The 24,959-nt window shown below is 38.4% G+C and overlaps 1 protein-coding gene across 2 annotated transcripts in view; it reads left to right on the forward strand.

Annotated features, from left to right (window-relative positions):
• The window catches only part of GABBR2 (gamma-aminobutyric acid type B receptor subunit 2), a 459,095-nt gene that overhangs the window by 174,192 nt on the left and 259,944 nt on the right, over positions 1-24,959 (forward strand). For both annotated transcript variants that reach the window (XM_071455578.1, XM_071455586.1), the window contains exon 4: positions 10,494-10,664. In XM_071455578.1, the coding sequence (XP_071311679.1) occupies positions 10,494-10,664 (171 nt within the window). The remainder of the gene's footprint in view (positions 1-10,493; positions 10,665-24,959) is intronic.

Genomic DNA, 24,959 nt, shown 5'->3' on the forward strand with positions numbered 1-24,959 from the left:
AAAACACAGAATGCAGCTTTAAGTTGACAGTTTTGTGATTTAGGTTGTCTGAATATATCTGCATGAGCATTTCCTAGCTGCATATGTTGCTGAAAGGTTTTGTACATGTAGATTCCCATCCAGAGCATCTTGTTAAAATCTGTGCTGACCGCAGATTAAGAAAATATGCATAAAATATGCATGATCTTGGTTATTTCTTAGAGGAGGATCAACGACACGTTTGACATTTTAATGCCAAATATATTATAATCATAATTGTGATTGACATTTCTGCTGAAGGTTTTTAGTGGCAATGTAACCCAAGTTACCCTTGCTGCTGGGCAAGCAGAATTTATTTTGCTGGCAATGTCTGTTGGCAAAAAAAGTTCCCTGATTTTTTACCCATTTTTTTCTCAACATCTCCCCTCCAGCAAGCCCTTGATTTCTTTAGCATAGCCTTTCTTATCCACTATTAAGGGTGCAGTTCCAGGTGACTGATGTCAGACTACTCTCTAAGCATTTCTGGGGGTGTAACTGCAGCATGCAGTGCTGAGATATCAGAAAAGTTAGAGATTAAAGAAAAGGCAAATAAACCCAGGCTGAGTACAGAATTAGTGATGAGGTATTGCTCCCAGGACCTGATCAGTCATCTTTGAGCTATGCTGTTCCATGTAGAATAAACAGTGTCTTTGTGTATTCCTACATTGCATAGTGAGCCTGTCACCTGTTTTACCCTGAAAAATCTGAGATTTCTTACTTAGATTTGAAACCAGAGAATGAAGAATAAAAATGAATCATTAATTCACAGCTTAGGACTGTGAAAAAAAGTATTTTTGTCAAGATTTCAGTAAATCTTGAGCTCACATGAGGTGCCTTATTTCTTAAGATGTTGTATTGTAGTAAAAAGAAATAAAAGATGGAAAGAAATTAATTGGGACTGTAGTGTCCACTCCACACTGGGAAATCTTCATCTTAAAGCTCACCAATGGCCCTGCTCCCTATTTCCAGTAGAGTGAAGGGTTCCTATTCTCCCAAGAGCAATATTGCACATTTAAGGTACCTTTATACTGGAGATATTTTTTTCCCTCTTTTCATCATTAGAGGCAGAAGAAAAAATAATAAAACAGATATTTAAAGACCAAATGTAGACAGAACAGCTGTAGTTTTAGCATGTGTTAGCTGGATGAAATCTGATAAACAAACAATACTAATAGAATGATAATAGTTTTGGGCAGCCAGCCAGGAACACGCTGTTGTGAATAGGTCTGGAAAGATTTTTTTTTTAATGTTATTTGGCAATATAGCCTGTTTTATCAAAGGTGAAGTATTTTGTGCAGTTGTTGGTTTCCATTAGATTTTGAGGATAATCTGTTATAGGCAAGAAACAAGGAAATTGGGTACCAAGAGTATGAGCATAGGAAACCTTGGTTTGGGATAAACAATAATGATGTGACTGAGGAAGAACATGGATTTGAAGCTGAATTCTGGTATAATCCAGGCCAGTAGCCAAATGCTAAGCAACTGAGTGTGGCAGACAAAAATACACAGCCTCTTTTGTAATGTGGTTCCATTTTTGAAAATGTTCAAAAGATTTTGTCTCTTATTCTGTTTGGAAATCGAAACAAAATTTGCAGCAGCTTCAGTTGATCTGACATTTAATTTCAATGCTTTGTTCAACCTGTAACAATAAGCAGAACATGTGTTAGGTGCAAATTATTTGTGTTTAATATAGATCTGAAAATAGTTTCTGGAGTGTAGAAAAATGAATTACTGATTTTTTAGGCTCTAACAGATCTTTTCAAATGAATGGTCAAAAAAAATATGCAATGAAAAGAGGATGGCAATTGTTTATTTTCCATTAACAGTGAAAGAATCAAGTTAAGCCTAATGATAAATCTTTTATTTTTGACCCCATTTTAAAATGGGATCTTCTGTTGGAGATGATTCTGCCTCATGTTCACCTGACTACCTTCTGAAACTCTGAACCCTGAAATCTCTATTAACTTTACTGATTGCACTGTTGATCACTGAATTGAAGGACATTTTCCATAACTTTATCAAATACTTCATTGTCTTGTAAGTAAGGTTAATGTCATGGGTTTGTGAGGCAGTATTTATTAGAACTTAAAATGGATCCCATTACTTGGAATGAATTTCATATGTAATTATATTTTACTCTGGACACTAATAACGACTCTATTTCCTGTTCACCAGAAATTTTGTTCTAAGAATTCATTTAATTTTTTTTTTTTTCTATAGAGTTCATAAATGAAGGCTCTTGCTGGTGAAGTTAATATTCTATGTTGAGAGGCAGGTGAAGCAATAGTGCTAATGTCTAGGTTGTTTCCTTCCCTTTTAAAAATTTTTTTAGCAGATCTGCTACAATTTTCAGCTACTGTTTATCCTTTCCATGACCTAAAGACAAAAAAGCACCTGTCAGCTGAGAATGGTTCATAGAATCATAGAATGGCTTGAGTTGGAAGGGACCTTAAAGATCATCTAGTTTCAAACCCATCTGCCATGGCTAGGGACATCTTCTAGTAAATCATCTTCCTCCAAGCCTTATTCAGCCTGGACTTGAACATTTCTAGGGATGGGGCATCCACAACTTATCTGGGCAACCTGTTCCAGTGTCTTACCACCCTCACAGTAAAAAAAAATAAATAAAATCATCCTAATACCTATTCTCAATTTAAAGCCATTCCCCCTTGTCCTATCGCTTCATGTCCCTAAAAAAAAGTCCCTCTCCTTTTGTACCTTTTAGGTACTGGAAAGTGCTACAAAGTCATTCCAGAGTCTTTCCTTCTCCAGGCTAAGCAGCCCCAATTCTCTTAGCCTTGTCTTCTTGGGAGAGGTGCTCCAGCCCCCTGGTCATATTTGTGGTCCTCCTCTGGACTCACTCCAGCAGGCCACATTCTTCTTACACTGGGGGCCCCAGAGCTTCAATCACTGTTCCTAAATCACCATCCTAATCTACAGACTTTTTGGGATTAAAAAAGTTTAATATCAAAAGACCAAACTTTATAGTCTGGTCTGACTTGCATTCAGACATCTACAAGGTTATGTTGTGAGTATTTTGGGCTGCCCAAGAAGGAAACAGGACTGAATGCTCCTTTTCCATCAACCTGTAGGCACACATCTTCCAGCTGAAGTGCTTCTCATACGAATTTTGTCTAAACCAGTTTCTCTCCTCAAAAATATTGATTAGTTCAGTAGCCAGAACTGCTTCCTAAAATGTCTCCAGAGCAAAATGCAGCTGAATATCAGTCTTGTTGTGATTAGGTTAATTCACTGGAATGCCATCAGCATTGAGGCAGGTGCCTTCCAACCTTGAGACCAGCTGGAAGTGCTTTTTTCTGTAAACTCCCAGGTGCCAAGAGGCAGTCAGTGAAAGCAATTTCAGACACAGAATTAATGAAGGTAACAGCTGATCATATTGGGCAGCAGTGTTTGACAAAACATCTGATTTCAAAAGGAACAGTATCTTTAATCACATGGGTAATATGTTATGGATTATGAAAGGGATGCTCATCCATGAGATCGATTCTTGTCCAAGGAGTTTAATACAATGTGTATCTTCATATTCCCATTTGGATGAGGCATCCTGCCCATGTACCACCTAGTGAGACATCACAGATATTCTCCCAGACCTTTTTTTTGTTCTTGCAGCTGTCATAATGAAAGCCTTTACTCATTTTTTAATTTTGAGTTTTATTTGTTGTAACAATGAAGTTTGTCCAGTCCCATAAAATCTTCTGAATGATGGAATCTCCAGAGCTTTCATTCAAGTAATTATTTAAGAATATGATATGACAGGTAAAAATGTAACTATCTACCACTGCTGAAAAAGCATCGTTTCTTTTTAAGATTTTCTTCTTTAGTCAACTTCTGCCTTCTTTATGTCAACTTATCACCTGTGCTGTTTGGGGATCAGGATTAGGGCATAGCTACAGGGGGAGATTGCCACTATGATTTCTAGGTCCAGCTCAGAATCTACTTCCTTGCTGTCTGTATCTAGACCCTCATCACCAGCAGCTGTACTGGTAAATTGTCAAGAAACAGTATCTTTGTTTCTTGATCTTTATTACTGTGTTTTTCTTTCCCCTGCTTTGAAGATCTATGCAGGCAACTGTCAATGAAATTGCTGCACTTACCTTCTTCTATTGACATATTTCCCAAATATATAGGTGCTTGTAAGCATTTTTGCAATGTTACTTCCACATGCTTTTCCTCTAAGTCATCTATCAAAGCTGATTAGACAATACATTTTGTGCATTGGGGTGAGAAAAGGCATTCTAATATATCCCTTTTCTTATTATACAGGCTATCGAGTATTTAAGGTTCACTCTATTATATTCTTCTGGAATAATTTTTTCTTGTTCTTATTTCAAGTACTGTTATGGGATTAAAATTTATTCATAACTTCGCTAGAGGCAAGATCAAGTTCAGTGGCAGTTTGACTGCCCATCTGGATAAGTTGGCTTGTATAGTAAAGTTACTGTGAATTAACACTTAATCTAAATATTTATATTTTATAATTACCATTCTGTTAAAAATGCAGTTTGCTATGCTTCAATCTGTTCTCTGTCTCTGGGTTAAGAGTGTATTGTTTCATTTGTTACGTGACATCATCTAATGCTCAAGAGTGGCAGCAGGCAAATCTTTTAACTCTTCATTATTCATTAGTTTCTGTTCTGGTTCTTCTAGCTCCTGGGACCATCAAGTCATCACATGCTTGAACTTGACTATCATTATTGCTGGCACAAGCTTGTCAAAGCATTAGAGCTGGCAAGGCACACAAAGGAGTGGTGTGTGGTGTCACAAGTACACATTGCTGCAAATCATCATCTTCCTGAGTTTTGTTCTTGTTATTTTTGTACAACGAGGTTCTGTGTGTGCAATCCTGTACCATTGTAAGAGTATTTTTTATGGAGCTTTCTGATGTTCTGCCCTTTTCTTGGGAAGAATTATTTGCATTTTCCTTTTTTTGCAGAAAATATTGCTTTCTATCTAAGCATACATGACATGCAATCTCTAGTTATGATGATAAATGTTAGCACCAGTCAGTTGAATCAGCAGTTTATATCCTGTTTAGCAATGCTGATTTATCAGCATAATTTAACTTTCTAGAAAATGTGCAAGAAATAAAAGTGATATCTGCTATATATGAAATTCTCTCCATCAGGACTAGTTTTGCAGCAACAGGGCACATTAAAATTTCTATCAATCATTAGTAAAGTACTTGTACAAGCCTATTGCAAAAACCTAGGAAAACTAAGCTAATCTCTGGTGCTCAGTAAGCTGATTTCCCCATTTGCAAGCATGAATCAGTTCTCTTGCAGATTACATTTTATTCAAGGGAGGTTTCCCTGTTACCTGAAAGCACTTTAATTTCCTTTTCTTTTTATACCCATTATATAATACTCCATGAACAAAGTGTGTAGAAATTAAACTCCAAATAGCCACTTCCTTTCCCTTCCGCCCTCTCCAGCAGGTGAGGGACAAAGGCAGAGACCATGGGTTGAGATAACAATTTACTGAAAGCAAACAACAGTGGACTGAGAAATGCCCAGTAACAGCAACAATATTAATAACAAAAGTATACAACAGGAGGAGGTGCTTTACACACAAAAAGTGTTCACCACCTTGACATAGTCCTGGTGTGGCTGCTGGGACAAAGACGATGGTGGCTGCTCCCACACACAGCAACACGTGGTTTCCCCAGCAAAGACAGGGTGGCAGGTGCTCCCCACAGCACTCTCCTTGTCCCTGAGCTGGGAACAGGAAAACAATGGACAGCTCCCAAAAGCTAGATTTTGTCCATTTTGAGCCACACTGCTGCTTTGGAGGCTGGACTCGATTCCGCGCAGCTACGGCTGGCACTGGCATTTCCGCCTTTGACTGCTCTGTCCAGGCCCACTTGGCTTCTTTCAGCTTGGGCCAGACTCAGCTGAGGTCTACGCATTTGGATCTACAATAACTTTGCAAAGGATTACTGTTGCTGGATTACTTTAGCTGATACAGTCCATTTAAATATGACTCCTTAATAGACCTGCTGCCTTAGATGAGGGCAACTGTTTACCCAGGGGTAATTCTGCTCTTTTATTTTTCCCAGACTTCTGTACCCTACTACAGTGACAAAAATTAAACAAATGCTTCCTAGAGAAAGTAAAACAACTGGACAGAATAAAATTACTTGCCATTTCTGGTGCCTTCCTTTCTCTCTGCAGTACATGAGACAGCAGTGTGGCTTCATTCAGCCTTCCAGCTTCTGGACTCAGATATGGGATATATACATGGGATGTATGGTGTTGTTTCCTTTTCTAATTTTGTTTCAGCTTTCTAGTAATATCCATACTTTTTTACATAATTCTTAGTCTTTCCCATTGATTTCATTAGTTCTGCATCCCATTTTTTAAAATTAACAGTAGAGCTTATCATCTTGTCATACCTGCTTCTGTACTGACTTTAAGTTGGATGCATCATTACTTCCTTACACAGAAGCATTTGGAATCACTTCAGACTGATGTTTCTCATTTAATCTACCACACCCCCTTTAAACTTAGTATAGGGGTTTGAAGCTACCTTTTACTCCCCTTCTGCAGAACTGTTCCTTTCAGAATTTTTGTTTTAGCATCCTTTTTCTTTCACATTACTATCCAGTGCTAATGACAATGTTTCCATGAAAATGTGTGGATTTTCAGCTATATTAACATTTTCAAAAAATATTATCTTTCTTGGGAAAATTTAATTAATCAACACATATGCCTGACCCCAAAAACTTCCATAATAAAATCTTTCTGTATATTTTTCAGTTTTTCAGCAGTCCACCAAAGTCTATCCAATACCCTGGTCTATTTAGTTCTCATGTTGTACTATAGTTAATATTTTATAGCTCTTACTTGAGTGGTAAATATTATCTTATTTTCTATTTCAAAGTTTTATACTGCTTCATTTCAGAAATTCCCATCTGAGTCATGCCTTATGTTTCCCTACATACTCTCATTATAAGTTCAGACCCAGTTGCTCACAAATTGGAAGCAGATATTCTAAATATATTCTAAAGAAAGATTTCTCAGAGATAATCTAGGAAGTAGATGCAGGGTTTTCTGACAGCATTCAAAGATATATATATTTATATAATATATATAACCTTTTTTAAAGTCTAGGTCTACATACACATATGCACAGAACCTGTTTATGTATGCACACAGACAAACAGCACACCCACAGTTACGATGTATCACCCAGTAGCTGTCCACTGTGTCTTCTGCTTTATAACAACTTTAAGAAACTTTTTTTTCCTTTTATTCATCCTTTCTTGAAGTTTGAATTTTGGCCATCACCTTTTAGCAGTTCTGTAAAATAATTTTCTGTGAAGGAATGACATCATACATCCCACAGGTATTTATTGCTGAGTTATAATCCTGCATATAAATGCTTATCTCTCACTCCTCCTGAACATGGAGAGGCAAGCATAAACACCTGTAAAAAAAATTATAGAGCAGTGTATGAATATGTATGCTTTGAAAATGCAATAATGTGAAAAATAGAACTTTTGTAGTTTGCAAGGAATTGTATGAACAATATGTTTGCCTTTGCTAAATTATTTAGTTATCAATATAAATTCTTGCAATAAAAAGCAGGATGACTTTCAGTCCTGTAGAATGAAGTTAAGAAACTATTAAAAGTCTTTCAATATGCAAGTTTCAAATCAGCCGTGAATAAACAACTTTAGCCCTAAAATACAGGGGAAAAATGCTCAGTTAAAAAGAGGTTTACAATCTTAACACATATGTGCTCTTACTTGCTTTCTCACACTAAATAAAGGGGGTTTTATGAGTATTTTCCTTATATTTCCATATAGCTGTGCTATCTCACATACTTTTTCCAAAATGTCAGTTCATTTCTTAATATGATCTTTTTATTATCACTTTTTAGAACATTATGAGGTTTCATTTCATTTTTCATCCTTGACCCTCTCAAAGCAGAATATTGAGTGCTGGCAATTTTGGAGTTAAGTTCATTGCATGTCCCAAACACTTACAGAGATAATTTTATGAAAAATTAAATATTTTTAATGACTTACCTTTTTCAGGATATTTCTCCATCTCTTACAAGGGTCTTATTAATTGTCAAAGTGATGCAGAATGAGACTAACCATGATACATGTGATGTTTGAAAGACCTCTGAATACATCCTACAATATAGGAATTGTTTGAACATTAAATTTTCCCATTTTTTATTTTAACAAAAACTTTATTTAAAAAGAAAATGAAGAGGTGAAGAGGATTTTTTTTTTTGTATTTTAGACATCATTAGTTTTGCACTTAAACCTGGATTTGTCTCATCTCACCTCACATGGCAGAGAAATCTCTTATGAAACTTCATCTTTCTGTAAGCAATGAAGAGAGGTAATGTTTTGCTTCTTTGCTTCCAAGGAAATTTGAGCAATTAGGATACTAATTTAGGCCCTTTAAGTCACTAAAAAAATCACAAAGGATGATTTTGAATTGTCTTGCTTATATCATGGATCTTCACCCTAAAGCCAGCTCACACATATAGAGATGCTTCTCATTACTGTGGATCTTTGTACTACTGATCAGAAAAAAATTCCATTCAATTTAATAATCTGAGCTAGGTGAACCTTGCAGATGTTTCTTGCCACTACTGTTCCTTCAGTGTTGCTCTTTGCTTCTTTTTCTTAAGATCAATCCAATTATGTTTGATCCAAACCCATAATAACTTGAAAAGCAAGTTCTTTGCAGTGAGCAGACTGCAAGCAGCTGGGCTGCTGAGAGGTATTCCTCTTCATGTTGGACTTCTAATGTCAAATTTTCTCTCTTTTTCAGTCAGCAGTACAGGTCCTTATTTCCACCTTCATTGAGCAGTGAGTGCATGATGTTCAGCCCTACCAGGCTAAATAGAAAATCTGAGTAGGTCTACCTGGCAGATGCCAATTCTTCTTTCCTTGTGGGAATGGTTTCGGAAAATCAAGATGACAATATATCATAGCACCTCATATTGCACTTTTTTAATGAAATATAGTGAAAGTCCAGTTGCTACATTAAAAATGTTTTACCTCAGAATTATGTGACAATTACATTATTCATTATCTCCTGACCGGTGAAGAGAAAGGATCTTCTATTTTGAATGGTACACTGTAAACTGTCCAGGTTACGCACACTTTAAGTTGTTTAGATTTCTTTTAATTAGGAAAACAAACTACATTCAGGCCATTAGAACAATGCAATATATTCTTTGTGAGTCTAAGATCAGACAGAGAATAAGTCCTGTTTCTGATAGGCTAAATCTAGATTTTTTTATAAGAAATAGAGAATATAAAAATATGAGAAAGAAAATTTTTTTTCTTCTTTTTGAAGAAAAGACTTGAACTGGTTTTTCAGATTAAACTTGTCTACTCTGAATTTCAGAAAAGGTTGTCTAACTGAAGTATATTGAAAGCTTGACTTAAAAAGTGAAAACTTAAAGCTATGGTTGATATACAGTCTTGAATTCACCTACATTTTCTGACTATCTATTGATTTTGAAAGTCTTTAAATAATTGTATCAGGGAGCTTATTTTGTGTCAGTCAAACCAATTTGCATTAAAACAGTACTTTAAGAAACCTCAACCAAAAATCCTGGCTGAAAAAATGCTTGAGAAGTACATTCCTAGAAGCCTAAAAAGAACCGGAGGGAATGACCAGAAGTATCTTTGGAATAGGAGTGTTTTCAAAAAGTGAATGTGTAGGCATTCTCTTAAAAATGCTTTCTGAGAAACATTCACAAAAACATGCTGCCTTCTTGGGCAGAAGAATTCAATGAAGTTTTCTGTTTGGTTTTGTATGTTTTAAAAGGTTTCCTCTTTTCTTTTGTAATGAGCATTCTCTCACCATGAACAAATTTCAGTGTTTTAGCTGTTGAATCCTCTTTTATAGCACAAACCACAGGGGGCCTGCTTCAGTGAAGGAAGCTGAGACCCAAGTAAACTTCTGAGTTTCAGCCTTGGCTAACATAATGATTTTCTGTTTTTCTGTTACCTTGAGCTGTTTTGGTACATGAAGACAGGAAGAAGTACTACTGGAGATTTACTCAGTAATTTAAGATATATAAGGCTTTGAGAAAATAATATTCTCTTGGAGATATTCTCAACTTTTACAAAGAGAAATTGATGGGGAATTCATCATAGAGATTTATTCCCTTAGGCCTTATTGCTCTGTGTAATATACAAGATGCATTATTTTAAACAGAGGATTTTACAGCACTGACTTTTAAGATTTCCTAGTTTAATTTTTCAGCAGGTGGTTTATAGAGCTAAAATATTTAAAAAATCTCTTTAAAAGTAAATGGTACTGGTAGGACGTCAAGCTGTATGAAGATGAAATTTCTCTGCATGACAGCAATGCACAGATTGTGTCTTGTTGCACTGAGAAAAGCAAAGATTTTTTACTGACTGCTAGATGACTTATGGTGACTTTCATTTTTTTTTTTGTTCTTTGATTCTTTTCCAGCTTTCATTTGCAGCAACAACTCCAGAGCTGGCTGATAAGAAAAAATATCCTTATTTCTTCCGGACAGTGCCATCTGATAATGCAGTGAATCCAGCAATTTTGAAGTTACTCAAACATTATCATTGGAAAAGAGTAGGAACTTTAACCCAGGATGTACAAAGGTTCTCTGAGGTAAGGTTTGCATAATTTAGAGAACACACAGAGAGATACTAATACCAGATTTCTAAGGAGTTAGTTCCTTTATTAATAGCAATTCAGGAAAAAGAGAAAGTCCCACTGTTTCAGTCCTGTTTGGCTTTATCTTAGTAGGTCAGATTTGCTGTACTGAAAAAGCTTAATTCCCTTCTGGGGTTTATTTGAGTGTCTGTAACGAAAGTTACCCATTCTTTTGCATGTCTGTTTTTCTCACACAAGATCATTGCACCCCAGTGCAAAGGTTCCTTTATACTCTTTGATTTGCAAAAACATATGTTTTTGAGGGAGGCTTGTATTCTGACTCTGGTTCCCTTAAAAAGGAGAATAAATCCAATTTCACCATGTTCCTTTTGTGCTCTGATTTATTACAAGCATCAATCTGAGCACTGAGGAACAAAATCTGGTAAGTCTGTGGCTGAAAATATTGGAGGAGCTTACTGAGACAAAAATGTCTGAAGCCCCCAGAACTAGTAAGATCACATACCATGCACCCCACAGATCTTTCAAGTTTCACCTTGAGCAACATTTTCGTCATAGAAATTGCAATAAAGTATGGACTAAATGCCATTATATGGTTTTAACAACTGAATGAAAGAAAATATATGTAATGAATCAGAGCAAGACAAGGAAAAGATTTGCCCCATTAATTATTAGAGAGGTAAAACTAACAGAGACATGCCTGATTGTTTGGTTGTTGGAAGTTTTTTCTTCCTCAGCATGGATTTTATAAAAGACTGACTGCGCTCTGAAGACCAGCTTAATTAAAACTGGGGAAGAGGGATAAGAACAGGTTAGAGTCATCTTGGATGAATAAGATATTTTCAAATTGTCTGGCACAATTAATTCACTATAGAATACTTAAGAAATCTTAGACTCTTCCCTTATGAGCTTTGAGAATTAAAGGATAAAAAGTAAATGAATTATAGAGAGAGGGAAGAAACATTTGTGTCTGTCTTTCCAGAAAACACACAAAGGCCCTGGGAATTATAGGCCAGTCAGGTTAAATTTGATTCCTAGAAAGACACTTGAGCAAATAATCTGTTTGGAATCACACAGGAGATAAAAAGATGCTAAACAATGGTGAAAATGGATTTGTCAAGAATAAATCATGTAAAGCAATCTGATTTCCCTCTGTTACAAGGTAACAAGTCTCAAGGAGGTGTGATAGGTGATGTGCAATATTTCATGACTTATAAAATGTTAAAAATGCTCCTAAAGAAAAGTAGGGGACGCTTAATTTTGGTGAAGATACTGTAAGAGCAGTCTAGTCTCTAACCAATATTTCTGCAGCAGATGTTAATTGACATCAGGTCAGTAGAATATTTGTTTTTAAAACAAATGCTGAAGCAAAAAGTCACCAAAAAGTATGGTATGCTTTACCCTTCTCTGTCTTGGAAATAATTTCAGAGAATAGTTATCAGTGGTATACTGTCAAACAAGAAGGATGAGATTCTGTCAAATGGTATTCTCTAGAAAGAGATAAGGTTTTCTCTAGATAGTATGATAGAGAGAAGGTTTATTAAATTGCATTTGATACCTACTTGGGAAAAGCTGCAAGTACTTTGCTGAGGACAGGATTGAGTTTCAGAATGATATTGATACTGGCTTAACTCCAGGAAGCAGCCAAGCACCACACAGCCACTTGGTCATTCCCCTGCGAGCAGGTTTGGGGACAGAATCTGAAGGGCAAAATCCAGAAAACTCAGGGGTTGAGATAAAGACAGTCTCATAGGGAAAGCAAAAGCCATGTGCACAAGCAAAGCAAAACAAGGAATTAGTTCATTGTTTTGAACAATGTTCAGCCATATCCAGGAGAGCGGGGCTCCATCACACATAACAGTTGTTTAGGAAGATAAACACCATCACTCCAAGTGTCCCCCCCTTCCTCCTTCTTCCCCCACTTTATCTGAGTATGATATCATATGGTCTGGAATAAACCTCCTGTCAGTTTGGATCACCTGTCCCACCTGTGTCTCCTCCCAGCCCACCACACAACCCCAGCCCCTTGCCAGCGATGCAGTATGGAAAGCAGAAAGGCCTTCACTCTGTGCAAGCCCTACTCAGGAATAACAAAACCATCTCTATATTATCAACCCTGTGTTCAGCACAAATCCAAAATCTCAGAATCTCTGCTGGTCAGAGTGACTCTGAGATACATACAAGCTTCTTTTTCCCAGCCCAGCAGCTGAAGAAGGAGTCAGGATTCTTTTGTTGTTCTCAAGGTTGTTTATTATTTCTTATCTATAACATTCTTTCTCTGACCCACCACAGGTCTGTCTGGTAGGTCAGGGTGAGGCACACTGCCCATTCTTGGGGCAGTGTTATCTTTTTATACTAAAAACTATGTGTACATTATTTACCATAACTTCCCAATACCTATCACCTATGTTAGACAGTGAGTTTCTACTCTAAACCAATCTAAAAGTGCCAACATCGCCCAGAAGATGGGGGCTAGGAAGAAGAAAGAAAAAGGACAAGGCACACCCAAATTCCTCCATCTTAGGACCCTGAGCCCCCATTCTAAAAACTTCAAAAATCTATTTTTCACCGTGTGATAAATTAACTATCATTCTACTGAAACTTTCTTGGCTTGTAATTCTTCATATAAAGGTTGGTAATTTTTTCCATGGGTCAAGATCAAAGGCACAGGGGTCGTGGGCTCTGTGCCAAGGTCTCTGAGCACCCCAGGCAGGATCTCGAGTCTTTCAGGGCAGCCAGAGGAATTTTGTGGGTTCTGACACCAAAACACAGACCCATACTGGACACTGTGAAGAAAACTAACTCTACCCCAGTCAAAACCTTGATAAAGGTTTTAATAAAAACAATATTTAAGTGAAAAAGTGCAAAATGGCTATGTAGCCAGCAGATCTCCAGAGAAAGATATGGCGAGCACTACAATGAACCACAAATTGAATAATGGGCAAGACATTTAGACTCCTTGATTTACTGTAAAAAGTAGAAAGGAAGCAAAGAGCTCTTGTTGCATCATCCCAATGTAATGCAATATTGACACTTAAGGCACACAAAGTAAAGTATAACTCTACGTAGTGATCATTAGGTGGAAGTTGGAACATCAGGTCTAATATCATTTTCAAGAGGGAAGTAGATCAGAGAAATCTGTAAAAAACATTGGGTCACTTGGGAACATTTAATGATACAGATTAGAAGTGAAAAAAAGTCAAATACAAAGGGTAGATTGCTGAACTTTTGTCGTATAGGGTTTTTTAAGATAAAATGAAACAAACACAACACAGGGATTCTTGGTCTTCCTCTGGGACAGCCAGAGGGACTTTTTGTCTGTCAGGGTCACTTAAGAAGTCATAAAACTGCGTCTTTCAAGGGTTTTCAAGAGTGCTGCACTTGAGTTCAAAGTCTCTCCATTTCTCTTGAACGGTAAGCAACAACCTTCTGTGTCTGCAAACCCAATTTTCTTGATTCATTACCGCTTTCAAGTAGTGCAAGATTCAGTTAAAGCTTCCTTGAATTGCAGTGATTTTTATATAGCATGTTGAGTCCAGTGTCTTCAAAATGATTAGAGCTTGATTCTTCCTTTTTCAGCTCCATGTAGAGTTTTTCCCTTCCCCATACAGACAGTGAAAGCACAGGAAAAACTGCAGGATCTAATTAAATTGCTGACTGGGAGCAGTGAGGAATGGGAATCATGAGCAGTAGAGCAGAAGATCATGGGATGGCTGGGCAGAGCCCAGTCCTGCTGCAAGACAGGAGTGCAGACCCAGGGATTGAGGCCAGGATTGGCCAAGTGTGCAGATCATCAGGCAAGTAAGTCCATGGCAGTGAAGCAGATCCAAGGCCAAGCTGGAAAATCAATCCACAAGTCAGGGTCGGGTCTGGTGTCTGCTGGATAGGTCTATGGCAGAGACTGAAGACACAGGACTAAAGGCTGGATAGAGCTCCCAGAGAAAGGACCATCAAGGCCTGTTAGCGACCCTCAGGTGCTGGTCAGCTGAAACTATAATTTTCCCTCTAAAGGAACATCAGGCAAAATTATTCTTCTTAACTTTTTTTGAAAGTGACAAAACAGTCAAATAGGATCTAAACTGTCTCTGTTGTAAATGCCAATGAGCTTGGGATATGAATGGTCTCATCTATAAGGAAAATGCATTACATGCCATTAGATCAGAAGTAACTGAATGTCTTCTCTTACTCTTATGCGAAATAAAATAATGAAACTAATGAATGGGATCTTTGGAGGAGCCTGTGTAGTAACTCAGGTGGTTTTACTCTTTACATTGAGACAGAGCAGTTCTTTCATTTTTCCATCTCCCATCTCCTAAACTGCATCAGTTTGACAGATCTCTTTCTCTTTTTTTAATCTACAGCAGTTTGGATATCTATCTAAATTTCCTTCAGTGGTCATTCCACCTAAACACATGGGGAATTAGATGCTTGTTCTGACATAGGAACTTCATACCCCTGTAGTTTAGTCAACAGGAATACTGACTGCAAATCTTTACCTGCCATCTAAGTTCAGGGATTTTTGGGCTGATGACTTTTTTTCCTTAGCTAGATCACTGTCTCTTGTCCCTCTGCAATTTGTACTTTGATCTTATCACCTGAATAATTAAAACTCACCTAACTTGTCTGCGGGTTAGCTGCCCCTTAAAATCATCAAGCTGTCTTTTTGGTTTACTTTGCCTTGTAATAATGAGGCAGTTGTCTCAATTACTTAGTTTATCTGTCTAACTCCAGTATATCTCTGGAGGCCATGATCACAGAGGATCTCTTGCTTCTATTTCAGTTGTTTCCTTTGGGAATTCTTTCCATCGGGCTTTGGGTTCTCACACATTTCCTTTTACTTGGTGAAAAAAACTTCTCTTCCTTATTAAAAAATGTTATATCTTCCTTCTTCTCCAGGTCACAAAGAGAGATTAAGGTTTGGTAGAGAGAATGGAGAACTTTATGCCACTGTGCTTTCAGTTCTTAGAAGACACAGGCAATATCTATACATCTTATACTGCTATTGTGGCTTGACACTCCCTTTCTTGGCATTACTTGGATTCAAGGATTATGGCTTTTCAAGTGACCTGTATTTTATGGCTGCCAATAGATGAGCTCACTGTTAGCATCCTTTGTGAATTCTTCAGGTCTCCATAAATATCCTTTCCGTTGGGTTAATATTTCAATTGTGTAAGTTGACTTGGTATAAGAATAATGTACACACTTCATCAGTTCTGTTACTTAACTAGGACAAATTCATACCTACTGTGCTTCTGTGTCCTAGATTTTTATGGATTGCTGCCCTGTTTTCATCCTCTGGGAGAAGACTGTTTCAAAAGTTAATTCTGGGGCAAAGATTTATAAATGAGGTTACAAAATATTTCAGGATTTTCATCTCAAAGTGTTTGCTGTGGTATATAACTGTAGGGTAATTTAGATTGGAAGAGATCTTGGGAGGTCTCTTGTCCAACCTGCTGCTCAAAGCCAGTCTAGCTTTAGTGTTTCATAGCCCTGAAGAGGTATAGCTGTTTGTCCTTGTTCTGGGCAGGAAGGGTTAGTTTTTGCAGTATCCAGGAGGGAACATCTCCAGGATCCAGAAGTTATTCTCTACCACCTTGCCTCATTGCTGGGATTTGGGGGAAGGGAGTCTCTTCCAGGGAGAAGGGGTCCCTTCCTCTGTATAACATGGTGGAGGGAGCAGTCAGGAATTGTTGTTTCCATATGAATTGTTCACTTCTTTCTTGTGCCCTCTGTCATTAGTATTGCTGCTGTCACAGGTCCTTCTCTTATCTCATTGCTGTTTCCAGTAAATTGTTCTTATCTCTCATCCCATGATCTTCAGCTTTTGTGCATCTTATTCTCCTCTCCATCCCACCACAGGGGAGGGTGAAGACGGTGTGAGCAAGAGGCTCCTGGTTTCACTGGGAGCACTAAATTGGAGAATAACATTACTGAACCACAACACTGTTGCACACACACAGTTTTCAGAAAAGGCCTGATTATATCCTGTTTCTGATTCACAGATGAGCTTTCAGCTGATTGAAACTTATTCAGTGGTTGGTGCCTCAAAATTTACTGCTGCCTGCTGTACCTGTTTGGGATTGTATTTTGAATTAGGCAAACCAAGCAATATTCCTGTGGTTTGTTGTCCTTCATGCTTCAGTGGGAAGAGTCATGGGAATAAAGCCATACTTAACAATCACTAAGTCAAAAGTTTTGGATGTCACCAGTACTGAAGAAATGTAAAGGCTACAGAATATTACTGGGAAAGAGAAAAATGTATACTCACCTAGTGGTTTTCAGAGAATGCTTTATTTGCTTATTAGTAATTCTAGTAATACCTTGCTTCAGTATTTTTCTGTTATTTCCTGGATATTTTTCATTTTATTTATCCACCTTTTTATTTATAATATGTTTCAAATTGGAAGCTGGAACTTGATTGCAATAGTACACTAAGAGGGCTTCCTTATTTTGTGATATAGACTGGCTTCAATTACTTCTTTTTGCAATCATGTCATGCTGAAATTCATTGAAACTGCATATTAACTTAGCATTTCATAGAATATTCATGATGTTTCTACATTTAAAAAGATATATATACATTTTCCTCCCACTGAATACCTTGTCTGGGATTGTTTTTAAAATAAGTTAAATTCTGTTCATCTCAAGTGAATCTTTGTTTTTCCCTACTTCTTAATAGACATATCTTTATGTGATTTCTCTGCTTCTTCATGGAAATATTGAGAACTTGTAATGTAATTTTTTAAATGTAGGTGGCATTTCAAAAAAACACAAGAAATGAGAAGTGTGCAGTATGATAATGAAATACATTAAGGATATCAAGATTAAATATTCTTTCCTGTGACTCTGTCACAGTCTTCATTGAGTTCAATAACTTCAAAATATGTCAGTGACAAAAACTTAAGAAAAACAAACCTTGTAAGTGGACAAAAAGGTATTTTTTTCTGAGGGACATGGTGAACACTATGGATTTCTTTAGATTATATTGCATTTTGTACACTGACAATTCAACTTCTGTGAAAATCAGCAGGCTGTCAGGGCCCATCTTACCTAAATTTAATGAATTTAGGAACTCTGTCTTCTCAACATAGTATATGTCTGTTGCTGTAGAGAAAGAAGGTAGAGATATTATTAATCTAGAGTTTTATTTATTGCAGCCTTGCTTTGCCACTGTGCAGTCTGCAAACTTGCATCTGAGTTAGTGGTCAGTTCTGATAAGAATTCACTGGATAAGCAGAGTCAATGAGCAAGTTTTTGTGTAGCTAAGAGGACTTGGGGAAAATAAATGACATAGCTGTTGGCCTTTCAAATTTCAGCCAGAAAACAAGCCTGAGACACCAGTTTTCAATGACTGTATGTATGTAGATTTCAAGGTGTGATTATGCTTTTTGACTTCTTAGGTTTGGCTTTTGAGGATCAAAAAGAGGAGCAGAGCTTTCTGCTCTCCATCACAATTGCCAAGAGGTTTTAGGACAGCAAGAAAAACATTACTTTTTGTCCATGAATGAGCTTGGAAGCCTCAAATATACCAAATAACATAAATGTTTAATCTGGGAGCTCTGAATAATACACAGGAATTTCATCCTAGAAGGAGTACTCTACCTTCAAATTTGTGATCAGAAAAAAGGAAAGGCAGAAGATTAGAGAGACACAGAAGGCACTAAAAGGAAAATATGGGAAAAGCATGAAGAGAAGATATTGAGAGCAGGAAAACTGAGACATTATAAATGTAATTGCTTAACTATAGAACTCTTGAAAATATCTCTTCCTAATGCTTGCTTTTTTTCAAAGTGTCATGTGCCTGAGATCTTCTTTCATATTGCCTCATTCCAAATTCCTGGCTGATTTCTGTAGCAAAATCTAAGGAACAATTTATTTCAAGTTTTCTTGACCTTGCAGAGAAGAATTAAGTCCTCTATTTTTCTGTTTTATAACTATGCTTTCCTATAATTCAAGTTGATACATTAAGATCTTCACAGAAAGGCAGTCTCTGAAAGTGACTTATACTAATTAAAGGAAAACTGAAGTACTAGATCTAGTATGATTCTTCTGGGTCCTGGTAAATATTTAGAAGCCATGAGATTATGGCAAGGTCATAAGACTATGATATGGGAAATGGGGATAAACCAGAGAGACAGAACCTTAGCCCAGGTTTGTCCCTCTTCATAGGAAATGGTCTGTGTACATTCAGCTACAATCAGGGGGTCATTTTAGGTGAGAATTGTGAATAGTAGATAGAAGTGATTATATACAGGCAGCCTTTTAGTACCTTTGCAGATGAAGACTGCACAGCCTCCCTGGGAAACTTGTGTGAGTGGTTGGTGATCCTCGCTGTTGCAAAGCATTTCCTGATGTCCAAAAGGTACTTCCCAGGTTTCAGTATATGCCCTTTGATCTTGTCACTGGGCATCACTGAAAGAAGCCTTTCTTCATCCTCTTCACCTTCATGATCCTTCTCTGATCTCCCTCCAGTGTGCCCCTGTCTCTTGTATTGAGAAGCCAAGAACTGAATCTGCCACTCCATGTATGAGTTCAGCAGTGCTAAGCAGAGGAGAAGGATTACTTCTTCTGACATGCTGTGACAACACTCCTTAATACAGCCCAGAATATTATTAGCTTTAATTGTCACAGGGGCCCATTGCTGGCTCATCTTCAACCTGGGGTCTACCAGGACCATCTCCACCAAGTGCTTTCCATTGGGCAGATCCAGCATATATTGCTGCAGGGTGTTGTTCCTCCCCAGCCCTAGACTTTGCACTTCCCCTTGTTGAACATGAGGCTCCTGAGAGCCCATGGCAGTATGACCCTACTGTGTATCAGTCACTCATCCCAGTTCTGTGTCATCAGCTGACAACCTTGCTGAGGGCACCCTCTGCCCCATCGTCCCAGTCATTAATGAAGATGTTGAACAGGACTGGAGCCAGTACTGACCCCTGGGATACACTGCTACATTTCTGCCTTCTGGGCTCTGCCTAGATCTCATGCCACAGGGTGCAGCCTTTTGGGCCAGTTTTCAATTTACCTCACTGTCCATTCGTCCAGCTCATACTCTATTAACTCTATGAGAATCTTTTGGGATGATGTCAGAAGTCTTGCTGAAGTCTAGGTGGACAATACGCTCCATCACCTTCTCAAGGACTTATGTGGGGTAGACTGGCCTGTAGTTCCCTGACATTTCCTTCCCTTCAGTTTTCAGGCTCTTCTCCCAGTCACCATGATTGTTTGGTTTGGTGCAATACACTATCACCTACTTTGGTGTGCTCAGTAACTGTTTGCCTAAAAGATCTCATTGGCCTCATTATCCATCCCTAGGAAAAGCTCCAAATAGTCCAGCTGTTCTGCCTCATAAAGGGCAACCCCACCTCCTCATTTTCCTCCCGTCCTCCCAAAGGAGCCTGTATCCCATTGCATCACTCAATTTACATGATCCATCCCACCTTATCTGTGAGCCCCATAAAATGTTAGCCCCACAGCAGCTCAGTGATGTCTAAGTCACTATGTTTATTCTCCATACTGCATGATTTAGTGTATGGGCACTACAGAGGGCAGCCCCACATGCTGATTTCCCAAAACAATGGGAAGATTTCTCCATAATAGTGCCTTGTAGGTGCATCCTTGCTTACATTTTGGAGGTGACCTGCTAAGGCTGCTTAAGCTTTGTTTTGTTGATTTTGGGATCTCTTTTGGTCATGTCACTCCAGGCCCTTTACTTATCAATCCTCTCTGCCCTTCACAGTCTCTTAGCACTTCTGATAACTAGCTCCCCTGTCATTCTTAGTTTAAACTGCCTCTTTAACAGGTCAGCCATTCTGCTGGAAAAGATAACTTTGTCTCACTCAGTGAGAGGGATCCCATCCCTCCCAAGCAAATGATGACCCATGAACAGGGTTCCATAGTTGTAGAAATCAAAACCCTCTCACCACAATCAGCTCCACAACCAGTTGTGGATATGTATTGCCAGCTGCCTGCTCCCCACCACCTTTCCCCTCACAAGCAGGAGTAAGGAAAACACCATGTGAGCCCCTATGACCCTGGCCAATGCCTATAGAGCTTGAAGTCACTTTTGATACTCTCCAGGCAGCATTATTGGTGCCCACACGGAAGAGCAGCAGAGAGTAATAGCAAGTGTCAGGAAAGCTTTGGCACCCTCTAAATATTATCCTGGATCCAGGTACCCAGAAAGCAGCAAATCTCCCTAGATCATAGGTCAGGTCCACAGATGAGTTCCTTGGCTCTCCACAGCAAGGAGCCACCCATTACTATTTCTTGTTACTTATTCCTGGTAGTCTTGCATGATTTAAGGTTAGGTTTAGGGAACCCAGATACTTTGCTTGAAAACGCATTTCAGTCATCTTCAGGATTCACTACACTACTGGGAGGGTAGTGAATCTGTCAGATTTGTATACCTTTATGTGAGTCAGGAGTTCTCCTCTTGGTACCAGAGATCGCTGACTTGGCATGGGCAGCCTGAATCTCCACTGCATCTTGCGGTCCAGAGATGTTGAAACTATAATGTGTCTGAAAAGTCTGTGTGTCTGTCTGTCTCTCTTTCATCTTTCCTGCTGTTGTGCAACCTATGTGTCAATACCACACTTGTGTTTATGATGATTTGAACACAGTCATCTGCCTCTTTCTCTCTTCCACCTCTCAGTTCTGCTTTTTTTTGCTCTTCTACACAAGTTTCTCTGCTTATCTATCCTAGGATTCTAGGCTTGGCTCTTGAAGAGGCTTCTCCTGAGCACCAGCTGAAAGGATTCTTTACCCTCTGTAATTGGTGGTTGCAAGAGGGCTCTAAGCACCTTGGGTCAAGGACACCTGGTCATGTTGATTAGAATTTGCTAGAGCATTTTGGGGCCATGCTGGCATGGCTCTCCTTATCTCATCCTTGCCTGGCAGTAGCAGGCACCTTCATGTTTCTCAGAGGGTTCCTGAGTTTTCTCATTATCCTGGGCCTTGTGCCCAGAGGTTCACAAGGCAAAGACCATGGACTGCTGCACAGGCTGCCGTATCTGTTTGGGACATGCGAAAAGCAAAGTCTGCATGGAGATAATAAAAAGAGAGGCAGAGGCAAGGAAAAATAAATCACAACATAGTTTTATTGAAGGAAAATTATGTCAGAGATGGTAAACTAATTGATTTCTTAGAACTATTAGAGTGGATTTTAATGCTTGGCTGAATTTTATTTTGGTTGATACAGTGCCCTGTAGGACCTGAGCAGAACAGGGAAGATTGGATGAGTGCAGGGAGTTCTAAGTCAGTTCAGAAGCACAGCCAGAGGGAAGGCTCCAGCAAACAACAGTACTTTTAGAATAAGTTGATAGTGACTTTTTCTTTTTAAAGGAATAGCCCTGGGTTGGATTTTTTCCATTGTATTAATTCATTACTTTAGGGAGAACAACTTACAAACTTGTGAAAGTTGTAGATGACATAGGGAATAAAGAAATTCCCATTACAAAAAAGAAACCCAGATCATCACAAGGGTTTTTCTGTATGATCTTATTAAAAGGAATCAGAAAATGAAGTGTGGTAGGCTTTACATGTGGTAAGGTTTCCAGATACTACTGGATTTTAATTAAACAGATTCCAGCTGATGCAGATCATAAGACCTTGAGGATGGTTTCAAATACTCTCTTTTAAATCTCTTCCTTTGGATCATTATAGCTGTTGCCTTAAATATTTTATTGCAGATTTAAATTTTAGTTCTGTAAAATGTTTTACAGCCCCTACAGCATATGAAGAGACTTCCCATGTGTGGATATTTTAAATCCGTGTATCAACTCTTTGGTTGTACCAGGCAGTCCCTTTCAGTGATAAATTCTTGTGGATTTTATACACACCCCATTCTTAACAAGAAACTCCTTTCCTTGTTCTTTCTTAGATCCAACCAACCAGAACTGTAAGTTCCTTCTGCAAATGAAAATTTTTGATTTCCCTAATCAGTGTTACAACACCTTATGGAGAATTTACTTAAGAAGTATAGATTCTTTTTTCTCTTTGTTAGAAAATACAGAATTACTCAGATTCTGATTATTGAAAATTTTATTATAATAATCATACTGTTATGATACTGAAGATACACTTGAAAGTGTTTTAATTTTTGCCAAATACCTCTTTTTTAGTCCAGCTCAGACAGCTACTTGTGCATTGTATTAGTATTACCTGGCTGAATGAATGCGTGAGGACTTCCAGCATACAGATTTCTAAACTTTGACTGCAATCAATACTGTCAGAACAAACTTGAGATCAACCCTTTCTGTAAATGTCAAAAGCTAAATGACATACATGTTAAATAGGAGTTAAATTCACTAAAACTGTTGCAGTGGCTCTCTTGGCTTCTTCTCCAGAGCTCTTTGTAATTGCTGTGAAGGAGCTTTCAAGAGGTTCATAACCAAGGTCTGTAAAAAGTATATAGGCTTCAAAACCTGTGGAGTTTAACTGTTCTTCCTCCTGACACACTTGATGGGGTAGTGGATAAATAATTTTGAGGTGCATTTCCAAACTCAGAGGCAGAGATGACAGCACACAGACCAATGAAATAGCAAAGGTAACCAAGAGTCAGCACAGAGATTTCTGTGTATTGTAAATGCTGCCATTTTTCTAGGAAGTTAAAGCCTTCCTCTGGGGCTGCAGGGATGAACTTCCGCACATGCAGAATTTGCATCCCTAGATAAATTTCGGGATTCCAGAGTGCTATTGTCTGTACTTTAAAGGCTGAATGGAGGTCAGTGCTTTCTCTCAGAAAGCTATTTCTGCAGATTATATTTTTGCTTTAGTTTCTCATTCAAGAACATGCCAAGGAACTGGAAATTCTCTTTTCCGTTCCCTTCTCTTTGAATCCTCTGAAATGAATTCAAACTCACATCAGCCCACTGCCTGGATGGGGACCTAATCATCAGAGTGGCAGACATTTGCTAACTTTTTTGGCAGTAACTCCAAGTACTTTTGCTACTGTAATAAATGGGAGTATAACCTATTCCAGAAGGATAGAGTGTAGGTGGAAAACGAGGAATATGTCCAGGTACTCTTAAACAGATACATAACAAGAAATGCTTATGTTTGCTCTGCACTGCTCTGAGGGAGGAAGGTGGGTGGTGAATTCCTGTACTTCATTCTGCAAATTACACATCTACTAAAGGGAGGAGGAGTACAGAACAGAATTAGACAGTGTTGTACAGAACGTGTCTCTTACAAAACTTCTTTTGAAGTTCAGCCTGTATATGGACATTGAGCTGGCACTGTTTGGATGATAAGAAATGAGCAGATGTTGGTCTTCCTTCTGCAGAGACTGTTCTAGTCATTCCTTAGAGATGCAGAGTTAGTAATGCAGCATGAGCCGGAGCGCCTTTGCTGTGCCTTTGCTGCACCTTTGCTTGCCATGCAGAGACATAATGGAGATTTGTTCTCACATGTTTTACATCCCCAGCCTATATAGGGGTTGCTCAAAGAAATGAAAACTTCACCGTGACAGACAATATATGGCATTAGCAGGTCTTAACAGGCACAGCAAAGCCTCTTTAATGCTGCTCTGTGATCAAGTGCAACTTTCCAGACAGGACAAACAGGTATCAAGGAGTAGGGTAATCTGTTAAGCCATCTCAGTTGCATACTCAGGATGCAGTTACTTTTCCTAATAAGTAAATAAACAGTAGCATTTAGAAAAATGCCTTAAAGTGTGCATGTGGGGAACAAGAGGCTCTGGCTTTGCAGTTATCAGGAATGGTGCTTTGCATGGTGATTGCTGAAACCATGGCTTCCTACAGAAGCAGGAATCCATCCATAAAACAAATGTCCTTCCTATTCGGTGTAGAGCCATACACCCCAGTAGTTCCTCTTGCCTTCAAGCATGGACACAACAAAGTGCTTGTTTGCAGTCACTAAGAAGGAAGCAGGAATGTTTTTTCATAGACCTTACTTGGCTCACTTTCCTCCCTTGCTTTGTGCTGAACTCTTTTGAATCTTGTCATGTCTCTAGCTTGAAAATTTCCCTTCCATGATCCTTCTGCCTCTTGAGGTTGCATGTAGCAGAGGTGTGCTCTACTAAACCCTTCATCTGTCTGATTTTGTAGATGAGATACTAAATTTATACTGAGTGCAGAATCCAGGTGCATCATCTTTATCAATGAAAAGTGTAGCCTTTCATTTTCTTCAAGTCATTTTCATCATTGCCCAGCTTCATCAAGAATTGTCCACTTGTCTTTTCAAGACGTCCTCTCTAAAATTGTAAAACTTCAATTTATGTCAGCACTAAAATCACTATCTTGAAGGTATAAGAGGGTGGAATCTGTTTCAAAA

This window comes from Agelaius tricolor, unplaced genomic scaffold, assembly GCF_023055355.1.
Source record: "Agelaius tricolor isolate 1412-34295 unplaced genomic scaffold, bAgeTri1.0.p SCAF_2, whole genome shotgun sequence".
Lineage (NCBI taxonomy): Eukaryota > Metazoa > Chordata > Aves > Passeriformes > Icteridae > Agelaius > Agelaius tricolor.